Source organism: Corticium candelabrum, chromosome 1 (genome assembly GCF_963422355.1).
Source record: "Corticium candelabrum chromosome 1, ooCorCand1.1, whole genome shotgun sequence".
Taxonomy (NCBI): Eukaryota; Metazoa; Porifera; class Homoscleromorpha; order Homosclerophorida; family Plakinidae; genus Corticium; species Corticium candelabrum.
Genome location: NC_085085.1, coordinates 8,717,213 through 8,728,663, shown reverse-complemented (window position 1 = coordinate 8,728,663; position 11,451 = coordinate 8,717,213). Strand labels below are relative to the sequence as shown.

Here is an 11,451-nt window from a genome sequence, read left to right as displayed (position 1 = left end):
TTTACCCTGATTCTCATAAAAACATAGCAATGTTTCGCTGATGGGCAACCTCAACATATATAAAGAGAATCATTATCATCTCTGTTTGCTTTGGCGACAACAAGGTTATGAACACGATCATCAGAAGACAACAAACGCTGACAAAATCAACCTACTTGAAGCGCCTTAAAAGATGGTGACAGAGCAGACATGTTTCTTCCAAGGTAACTTGGTAATAGGTATAGTCAGGGTTTGGAAAATGTGTTTGAGTCTGGTCGCCAGTTTGGCCACGTAGAGAAACGGTTGGTTGTCAAACTTTCACTAGTTTTTTTAGGTCAGAGATTCCAGATGTAAACAAGTCATTAATATCACTGTTGAGACCCTTTCCCAGATTATCATGTTTGACATTAAATTAAGACCTAACTAGGAATTTGCGGTAACGTTGGATGAACATTGGCTAGTAAACACATCAATCTACAGTATTGTGCTTGGAATTCTTTCTATGTAATACTATGAGTATTCATATTTTATCCTAAGTTTTGACTAATTGTATAGCTGCAACCAAACAAAAATGTGGTTTGTCATCACATCGGCATCCTGGCAATCCATCCAATAAGACATGAGCATTCTTTGTTTGAGTAGATAAGAGCGATTCTTCTCTTATGACTACAGTGCCACTATTGTTGTTGAGAACAATACATCCGGCTACTGCATGTAACCTCACCTGTCCTATGGCTAGCTGTGCTAATCTCTGGAACACAAGTGATAAACTTTTGTTATTGTAGCGCTTCAATAGGGTGTGGCATCATTCAACATCTACATTTCAGAACTGGACATGTAGAAACTTTTGCCTGAACAAACTTTCCTAGTAGCACTAGGAGAAAAACAAGCTCCTGGACATACCTGGTAGTTCTTCTAATAGAAAGGCACTCAGGCAGCTTGCTGTGGAAAAATCTGTTTGTTTTGCAAAGATCTACGTAATAGTTTTTATTTGTCTCAATTCAAGCAGGTCAGATTCTTCGTTCCTTTGAACAGTGTAGAAAAAGATCTAAATAGGCAGTTGCTGTCACCTTCAACTATGACTGACTGCAGATTTCTTGTTTCATTCCGGAGAAGCTGCTGGGCAATGGCATCTCATCGCCGATAAAGCTGTTGACTTGGATTTGCTGGTGTAGTGAATGAAAAATAGGAGTGACCGCAATGTTTGAAAATTAAATTTGCCTGCAGGTCTTTAGTTGGATTTGTCTGGAGCTGATGGCAAAGACCAATGAAATCAGTACAGGCAGTAAAGTCCATAAATAGTAGGTGATACGTTGTCACGCGATATGTATGCGATATGAAAGTGCGATAAGTAGACGGTCTACTTAACAGTGTGCCACTAAATGGTAGACTTAGGAAGTGACAACATATTGTAATGCAAAACATATCTGCTGAACAGGTGGTCGCATCTAAGAGCTGCTGCCACAAAAGACTAAAAACTACCAAATATTTCTAGTTGCCAAATTGGCAACCACACCGCTCGTTTAGTCACCAACCACTTAGAAGGTTTCGACATATGGCGACTTGGCGACCAGATTTTTCGAACCCTGTATAGTGTTAATTTTGTAGCACAATGAGATAGATGACACCAGTTTTTAATGTATCAAGTGGCAGCTGGTTCTAATTGTCATTCTACCCGTGTCAATGGACACTCTACACATACAGACACAGACAAACAGACAGACAGACAGACAGACAGACAGACAGACAGACAGACCCGGATGTTACGTGGCAGCGGCAGTTGTTTTGTTTCTCGCTAGTTTGAGTGTACCTACAAGCTATTTGCCATTACATTATGGCTGATGACAAAGAAAACTGTCCGTTTCCGTCGTGTCATGTGTCTGGAAAACTGCAGCGTCTTCTCTGTCATGTTCGTCAAACTCATGACTCAGATGACGTCCCCGCAGAGTTTGTCTCTCGTCTGAACCTACATCGCTGTCAAGACTGTCGGCAGTGGTTTCTAAAGCTGAATCAACATTCTAACCAGTGTAGGAAATCAGCAAGGTCTTCTCTAACCTCAAAGTCTTCACAACGGCCGTCGGGAGATTCGAATCCCCACCCCCGCCCCCCAGGTGCGGAAGCCTCCGAAGGTGCCGAAAGCAATTCGGTTGTGACGCCCGCTGTCGTGAATGCAAGAAGTCACTGTCCCATCGTCTCATCTCAGGTTCCTCCAAGTGTACACGTACCATGCACTGTGCCTTCACAGGCGTGGCAGTTTATACGGGACCTTTCCGTGGAAACAATTCTTCGGGCATCGCCGCCACGAACAATCAATACTATCAAATCAGGTTCAAAAGCCTTGTTTCAGGAATGCTGCCTATATGTTATGCGCCAAATAAGAGACAATCCTTTGGATGAGTCACCTTGGAAACTGTTCTTTTTGCTTCCAAGAATGCTGCTGTCTCCCCTCTCTAGAGGTGGAAGAGCTAGTTCGAAACAAGTGAAGTCTCTTTACCATCAGTTCCTAAATTTTGAATGGGGCAGTTTGGCTAAGTTTAATGAGTCTCAGCCATCTAAGACAACCGTAGACAATCGATTAGAGACACGAAAAGCAGCTTTGAGGCTAATAAGGTGTGGAGAGCTTTCTCGAGCATCTAGAGTTCTCATGAGCTCAGGCCTGGCTCCTCCAACATCTCAAACAGTCAAGAAGCTTTCTGATAAACACCCTAAGAGCAAGAAAGAGATTTCTCAGAGAAAATGTACCAGTGACCAGATATCTTTGAGTAGGAGTCAACTCTTCAAAGCAATTCAAAGTTCTCCAAACGGATCAGGTACAGGGCCGTCAGGTTGGCGGTACGAACATTTCCGTGTCCTACTTGAGAATGAAGAGCTAGCTGATTGCCTTTATTTTGCTTGCTCTTATATCGCTCAGGGAAACTTACCTGATCCAGTGACATCACTTTTGTCATCATCACGTCTCATCGCTTTACCAAAACCTAATGGGGATGTAAGGCCAATTGCAATAGGCGAAACCCTGCGGCGTCTCACTGCCAAAGCAATGTGCATGCAGAAAAGAAGTGATTTTGCCAACTTTTTCCATCCCCTACAGCATGGTGTGGCTACGGACGGGGGTTTAGAGATGCTTGTGCACCATGTACAACTGCTTTTGGAGGAAGACTGTGATAGGATCTTTGTGAAGACAGATGTCAAGAATGCCTTCAACTCTGTACACAGACAGCATCTGCTAGAGCAAGTGTCCTCAAGACACCCTGACATTTTACATCATGTCTCTCAAATGTATTCAAAACCTAGTTCTCTACTTTTTCAGCAAGGGGGTTCTCCAGTCATCATCCAGTCCGAGGAAGGGATTCATCAGGGTGATCCCCTGGGCCCCGCACTTTTCTCGACAGCAATACATCCAATCTTGAGTGATCTGCAGAATTCAAACCCCTCTATCAGAGTTTTGGCTTACCTTGATGATGTCTTCATGGTTGGTTTGCCCCAAGATGTCCTATCTGCTTTAGATGATCTACGACCTGCATTTGAAGCCATTGGCCTTTCAATTGCCAATCATAAATGCAAGATCTATTCTGGTTTAGACTCACCATGCCCGTCAAGTAACACAGCCTCGTCTATCCCAGTCACATCTGATGGCACAGTGATTCTTGGGACCCCAATAGGCAGGGATGATTTCATTTTTGCTTCTTGTGATGACACTGCTAAATCAGGCAGCCAGCTATGTGATAAGCTAGTAGATCTAGGGGATGTTCAGAGTGCGATGTTGTTGCTGCGATATTGCCATGTACCTCGACTCAACCATCTTGCTCGAACAGTGTCGCCTGCATTATTACTTCCAGCGGCCAGAATCCACGACTCACTAACCAGGAAGACATTCACTCTTTTGATGGGCTACGAAAATATTGGAGATAAACCTTGGGCTCAGGCTTCCCTGCCAATCAGAGTAGGTGGATTTGGCATGACACCACTAGTATCGCTCTCTCAATGTGCGTTTGTCTCATCGTGGGCCCACAGCATCAAAGAGTTGCCAAACTATTTTTCAAGTCTGAATCAAATTCTTGATAATGTTGTCCACGGTGACCACGGTGATCCCCAGAGAGGTTCTATAGCTCAAGCTCTTCGTGAGGCGGTGCCTTCTGACAAACAACTGGAAGATATGCTACGGAATAAAAGTAAACTACAAAGAAAACTGACACAGGATTTAGCCAGCACTGCCATCACTGACATGATTATGATAAGCTCATGCGATAGAGAGGCAGCAAGACTTCGGTCTTTGCAAGGCAAAGGGGCAGGGGCATGGATAAATACGATACCAACTTCGCAGAAGCTCGCACTAGAATCCCGCGATTTTCGCTTGGCGGCCTGCATGAGGTTGGGATTGTCTATGCCCTTCAAAGGATATATCCAAAGATGTGATTGCGGTGTCTCCCTTGATGGATCTGGCTATCATTTCTTGACATGTAAATGGGGTGGTGGGCCTGTCTGGTCCCACGAGTCCATAGCTGCAGTGTGGGCAGATTGTTTGAGAGATCTCCATATACACCACCGACGGGAACCTAGAAACAGGTACTCAAACTCAAATGACCGCCCGGATATCTCTGTTTTTGACTGTGGCTCTGGGTCTAATGTGGACCTGGACATCTCACTGGCGCACCCATGGAGCTCTGAAATCGTCAGCAGTGCAGCACACACAGATGGAGCTGCAACACTAAAGAGAGAAGAGAAGAAGCTGACCAAATATTACAAACAACTCCTTCCTGGGGGAGAATCGTTCACCATTGTCCCTTTAGTCCTGGAGCATTTTGGAAGATGGGGCAAGGAATCAGAATGTTATCTACAACAATTGTCCCTCAGATCTACAGACGACTTGGGAAGACTGAACAGGGCGGAGTTTTTGCTGCAGTGGAGACAACGCATTTCAGTTCAGTTGCAAAAATGCAATGCGAAAGTTATCTATCGCAAGGTAGAGGGGGTGCTGAGAAGTGGCAAATAAGAAGTGTTATCTGTGATAATAGAGAAGAAACGTGGACCAATACGGTCCATATATCATATATGTTTTTTCAAGTGTAGTTTATGCAGAGAACAAAACTTTCAAATATTTTACTTTAGACGTGGCTGTACTAGCTCCTCTAGCCTGTAATAGTTTCGATGTTTGAAATTATACTACCATTGACAGACAGACAGATAATTTATTCTCATACAGATTCTACTTGTACATATGCTAGGGTTTTAAATACACATCAGTCCTTGCAAACAACAAAGTCATTAACTAATGGACTTGACTTTGAGACAGACAGACAGACAAATGTTTCAAATATATGTATTGGACAGACAAACAGATAGACAGACAGACTACAAAGATGTAATGCAAAAGTCATCTTGGGCAAAATTATTAGCATAGCCAGATTAGATCAGAAAAACATAGTATAATTTTGAAAGGTTCAGGACCGTAATGGTCCTGTTGTATTAGTGTTGCTGTGGATGTTTCTCTTTTAGTTGCTCATGATTTAACTGTTTGATTTAAATGGAAAATATATGTCTCGACAGACAGACAGATAACAAACAGACAAACAACAATTAGAAAGCAATACATAATATAACATAAGAGGCATATCCTCATCCAGACACCATAACGTACACTATATCTATGCTATCTTTTACATGTACACATACAGTAAGCTCACGTGACAAAAACACAACTGACAGCCCTCCAAGCAAAACATGCTAACCATGTTCTTATTTTTGACAAAGTTAAACTATGTTCCTATCAACTGTTCACATTGTTGCATAACATCTCGACATCACATGATAGGCATAGCCATGCATGCCTTCATTTCCTCGAGCTACACAGTACCTCTTGTGCACATGTGTGGCTTGGCCCATGCTCCCTTTCGTTGGTTTGAGAGACGCCTCCGAAGCAGAAGCAGAAGCAAGCAATGATACCATCTACACGTTAGACTGAACTTGAAGCCCTAGAACTGTACGTGAAAGTGTGGAAGTGACAGTGTAGTATATATGACATGCATCTATACGCAAGAAATTTTAGACAGAAAGACAGTTGACGTTCTTAGTTTTACGCTACAACATTCTTCATCTAAACTGTAATAACTTTAAAATACTCATTCACTCACCTCACTAATTATTACCAACACAGTGCCGGGCATCACTTCCAAGCAATGCAAAAGGTACGGTGTGGAAGGACACACAGGAGTGTGAAGAAACACATTGTATCGATAATACAACTGAAACAAAATGGCAACATTACAAAACAAATGACGTATATGTGCTCATGTAATTACTAATTTCATACTATGCAATGTTCTCATATTATGTGGATCTTGGAGAAAGCCTCAACTGCTACGACAGTTGCCGCCATATTCAGAAAGAATATTCAATGGGGACTTGGTCTTCAATGGAGAGACTCACTTTGTGAGTGCATAGGCAATTAGATGGTCAATGTGTCAGTGAGGATTCGAACAGTACAAGCTTTATCTTTGAAACAATCACTTGACCCTAGTAATGATTTATTTAGAGGACTATCGTGGATATTCTATAGACAAGTTGCCCTTTGCGGATGTGCATACTAATTTTTTTGCTATCTCGCTGAAGGAATTACATTCTCTGTTATATACTTAACTGTCTGTTTGTTTCTTAGATGTGTATGTGAATGTGTGTATTTGACTGTGTATTGTATGTATTCTCTCATTTGTTAGAGGCTGTACCTATTGGTATAAAGTGAAATACGTGTCGTTATGCCATGATGGGCAAGTGGCGTCTTACACCCTCTGGGTGCCCACCACCCCAGAAGGTAAGCCCAGCTGCGCAGGGTACATGTTTCTGTGTAGTCCACACGGCAATCAATGACTAGCCAATTCAATATAGATTGCACGCATTATGGTGACCGCAAACTCGGGACAGCACACCTAGTGTCCACAAATAACAAACAAAAAGAGAATCTAGTAATTCTCTGAGAGAAACAGAAATGATGACTCGACAGTGAAGTGTCTAACAGTCTCGAAAATACCAAAATACAAATAGGTACACCTGAACGAAATCTGATGACTCAACTACTAACTACTAACACGAATCGCTTTAAATAGATGGTGTGCACATGCATGCAAATTGCATGTACTTGTCAAAACTGTCAATCTGTAGTGTGCATGTGCAAACTAAATGTAGTATAACAGTTTTTGACTTCTGCTACATTAACAGTTCTTGACTTGTGGCACAAAAGTCATGACACTCCGACCGGCCTTTGGTAGTATGGTCGAGTTCCACAGGTAGTTCCAATAGATATAGAAGTTGATAGGTCAAGAGATGATCTTGTGAGATGGAAGGCGTACTCTAGTAGAACGAACATTACCATCTCCTCCCACAATAGTCTCGTCAATTCTTCCCATGATCCAAGTACCCCGCAGAGTGTCCTGTTCTTTAATAAGAACTACCTCACCTTCTTTAGACACTGAGTCAATTGCAGACCTAACCCCTTTGTGTCTCAACAGTAATGTTTCCCTTAAACTCAGCAAATAATCCTTATGCCACTGATCCCGTTTGTGGTGTTGTCGTCATTTTCTTTCCAACACATAGGAAGTGTCCCTATTAGGCTGGTATTCTTCATCATTCATATCTTCAATAGTAGGTCAAGGCAGAGTTCTAGCCAGACAAGGTACCCCGAGATATGTGTGATGAGATAAGAAGTAAGCAGGAGCTAATGGAAATCCTGATTCAAAGTCTTCAAACACATATGTCGGGAGGTCTTGTGTTATTAATAGCTTCCATTTCTGCAACAAGAGTTGCCAACTCATCCCAATCAAGTAGTTTCCTCCCTATCAACTTTCTAAGTGCTCGTTTCACCAGTCCAACTAAACGTTCATAAATCCACCTTCCCAAGGAGCAGCTTCCATAACAAATTTCTAGGTGATAGTTTCTGATGAGCAATAGCAAAGAACTTCATCACTGTCAATCACCTGTTGCCACTGACGATCCAAAACCTTTGCTGTTAGTTTAAACTGAGAGGTGTTGTCAGATATAATATGACGTGGCTTACCTCGCCTGGCAAAAAATCGTCAAAAACAACAAAGAAATTGGCTTGCTGTTAGATTTCTAACACATTTGAGATGGATTGCTCGAATTGCAAGACAAGTGATAGACAGACCCAAATTTTACATGTTCGCATCCTTCCTTTACCAAAATAGGTCCTAGATAATCCAATGCAATACTCTGAACAGGTTCAGACTTGGACACTAGATCTCACAGCAAGGAAGGCATCGAAGGCAAAGCATATGGTGGACCCTCATATAGTCAACATATTGTACATTGTGACAATACCTTTTTGTTTCTCTTTTACCTTGGAGAATCAAGTACTCTTAGTACTCTAGTCTGACTTGTGCTAATGTGTGAGAAACTCCACTGGAAAGCATCTGTTCACGAACGTCCTTGATTAACAAATGCGTAAAATATTCCGAACAAGTAGGATTCTTGCATTGAAGGAAAGGTTTGCATTTGAATACAGCCCGGGACATCTCAGCTGACCCCATTCGTCTATCTGAAGTCCAACTTGTCGTAAGTTGTTTCTTCCCCTCTCATGTCATTCAGCACATTGAGATATCGTCTATTCTGATCTGCGTATTCCCAGAGTATATGCGCCATACAAATGCTGTGAACTTGGTCGGAAGCATAACTTCAATACATATCTTGAAGAAATAGTTTCTTGTGTCTTCTTTCTCAAAACGGTCCAAATTCCCTTCTGTATAAATCTTACACAGTAGCTTGTCACACGAATTAACTTCTGGATGGTTCGTGATTAATTGCCTTTTGTCCATTATATCTGTAGTTCACATGTATAGTTGCGGTGTTACGTTCCACAATCAAAGACTGTGTAATAAACAGCTACAGCCCATAAAGATTGCTATGCTAACATAAAGCGTTTAATTGGGCTCTTTCAGCCTCTTTCGGAAGAGTCTGGAAGAACATGACCCTCTTCCAACCTCTTCCAGTCCAGAGCTGGAAGAGGGACATGCTCTTCCAACCAGCAGCAGAGTCAGTAGAGTTGGCTCTTCCGACCATAGCAGCAGAGCTGTAGAAGTTGAAAGAGGCGTGCACACGGAGCCTCTGGAAGAGCCCAATCAAATGTGCCCATAGACACAGTGTCACTTGCTCCCACCTGTCTGTTTTGCTTGTTAACTTAAAATTTGTCAGCGTGTGTGTGTGTGTGTGTGTGTGTGTGTGTGTGTATGTGTTTGGGTCGCAGGTTCAAGTACGAGATGAGCACACGCATAATTCCCTTTGGCAAGAAACTCCCACGGAATTGCCTCCCTCAAATCAAGAGTATAAATGAGTACCTGGTCATGACTGGGGTGGACAAGACTCTGGCTTGGCAGTAACATCCTGCAGCAAATGGGTACGTGTCGGTCTTGGTGTCCAGTCCAAAACCTGCGCTATAGCCAGTGCCCCTGGATGACTCTGGCCAAGCTGCAGGTGTAATGCTGGCCCTAAGCCTCCACGTAGTGCATGGAGACCCTGTCTCTAGAGGCAGAAAAGATATCTTCGCAACTGACCGGTCAATGTCGAACAATGTAAAAAGCAACATTTGTCCCTTTTTGTGTGTAGTGCTATAGCTCAATTGGTTGGAAAGTCATCCATTAGAGTGTGTATATCCGGGACCCATTAGGGTTGAAAGTTCGAGTCACATTGATGGTGAGCTATGGCATACTTTGCTTGGGCAAGAAACTCCCACACAATTACCTCTTTCAACTCAAAAGTATAAATGAGTACATGGTCTTTGACTGGTGACATAAGTGACCACCGGTTGTGATATGGCTTCAGCCACTGGGTCCGGGTAAGACTTCGGGTGCTCACACCACAGTTGGCTTCACAAGCTGGTGCTCCTGTGAGTACCTGGCCAAGGAGATCGCTAGCGCAGGCCAACAGTTCTCCTAAGTAGCACACAGAAGCCTAGATGTTAGCTGAAGGGCGTAAACCAGCAATTGGCAGCTCCCAACATTTAGGTTTAGTTGAAGTGTGTTAATATCTGTTTCATTGTATTTGTCTGCTAGACCATAATAAACCAGCTAATAATCCATTGATTCATATACTCAATACCATATACACACCTGTCGCTCTTCGGGCTGGCTTTGACTGTAATACGAATAAGCAGCGGACCGACGACCAATTGAAACTGGCTCACTGACAACTGATGACAGTTCAGCAGCTTGTTCTTCATTATACGGTGATCTGAAACCAGGAATTGCAGACCCCTAACATGCAGAAAGTGAAAAAACAAAACAAATTTGCACTTAAGCATCTGTCTGTCTACAGTGAATGTCTTTCTTTCATTCAACAACAGTTAGTCCGCTTACATGTCAATGAAATGGTTTGCAACATTCAAAATGACTTCACCTACGTGTGTGCATGCACGTGTGTGTGTGTGTGCGTGTGTGTGTGTGTGTGTGTGTGCACGTGTGTGTGCGTGTGTGTGTGTGTGTGTGTGTGTGTGTGTGCATGTGTGCATGTGTGTGTGCATGTGTGTGTGTGTGTGTGTGTGTGTGTGTGTGTGTGTGTGTGTGTGTGTGTGTGTGTGTGTGTGTGTGTGTGTGTGTGTGTGCGTCTGTAGCTCAGTTGGTTAGAGGGTTGCATTCGGAGAATGGAAACATCCGGGATGTTGAGATCGTAGGTTTGCGGACATAATTTCCTTGGGCAAGAAATTCACACACAATTGCCTCTCTCGACTCAGGAGTATAAATGAGTACCTGATCTTTGACTGGGCATGGACTAGACCGCTGGCTTGTTAAAACATCACGCAGTATATATGGGTACGTGTGGACTTGAGGTCCAGTCCCGCGGCTGCGCCAAAGTCAGTGCCCTTTGATGCTCTGGCCACACATCAAGGGGTTCGTCAGCGCGGCCTAAAACTCCAAGTAGCGCCGGGGGTCCCTACCTAGAAAATAGGCAGGGGTGCTATCTTCAAAACTTTCCGAAGGGCATATCCATATCCAATTGTGTGTGTGTGTGTGTGTGTGTGTGTGTGTGTGTGTGTGTGTGTGTGTGTGTGTGTGTGTGTGTGTGTGTGTGTGTGTGTGTGTGTGTGTAGATTCTCTCTGCAGATGGGCAATCTATCCGTTGGAGGTGTCTCTCTTCCCGTCCCATAACGACACACCAAAGATGGAGTGAAGGCATCGCATCACGAAACTCTGTAGACAACGTAACTGAGCTCCAAAACTACAGCTGTTTCCAGACCATACAAAAGAGAGGAAAGAACTACAGAGACAGCTTGGTGAAAAATTTGATCTTTCTCTAGTGCCAAGGAATGCAGTTAAGTGACACGTATGACTGAGATGCTTTGGTGATCTGCGCTGATATTTCAACATCCAAAGTGCAATTGATGAAGACAGTACTTTCAAGGTGCACGGTACCACCTCAATGGAATCACAGTCAAGATAAAAAAAACACTAGAAGATGGAGGATGTGCAACATCTT

The 11,451-nt window shown here is 43.1% G+C and overlaps 2 protein-coding genes across 3 annotated transcripts in view; one reads left to right on the top strand and one right to left on the bottom strand.

The window, feature by feature from the left end:
* Positions 1-11,451, bottom strand: part of LOC134187571 (BLOC-3 complex member HPS1-like) — a 45,815-nt gene that overhangs the window by 17,037 nt on the left and 17,327 nt on the right. For both annotated transcript variants that reach the window (XM_062655727.1, XM_062655733.1), the window contains 2 exons: positions 10,089-10,232; positions 6,108-6,218 (listed from right to left, as the gene is read on the bottom strand). In XM_062655727.1, the coding sequence (XP_062511711.1) occupies positions 6,108-6,218; positions 10,089-10,232 (255 nt within the window). The remainder of the gene's footprint in view (positions 1-6,107; positions 6,219-10,088; positions 10,233-11,451) is intronic.
* On the top strand, positions 4,116-5,152 carry LOC134192956 (uncharacterized). The gene has a single exon (XM_062661716.1). The coding sequence runs from the start codon at positions 4,133-4,135 to the stop codon at positions 4,967-4,969; it is 837 nt and encodes a 278-aa protein (XP_062517700.1). The 5' UTR covers positions 4,116-4,132; the 3' UTR covers positions 4,970-5,152.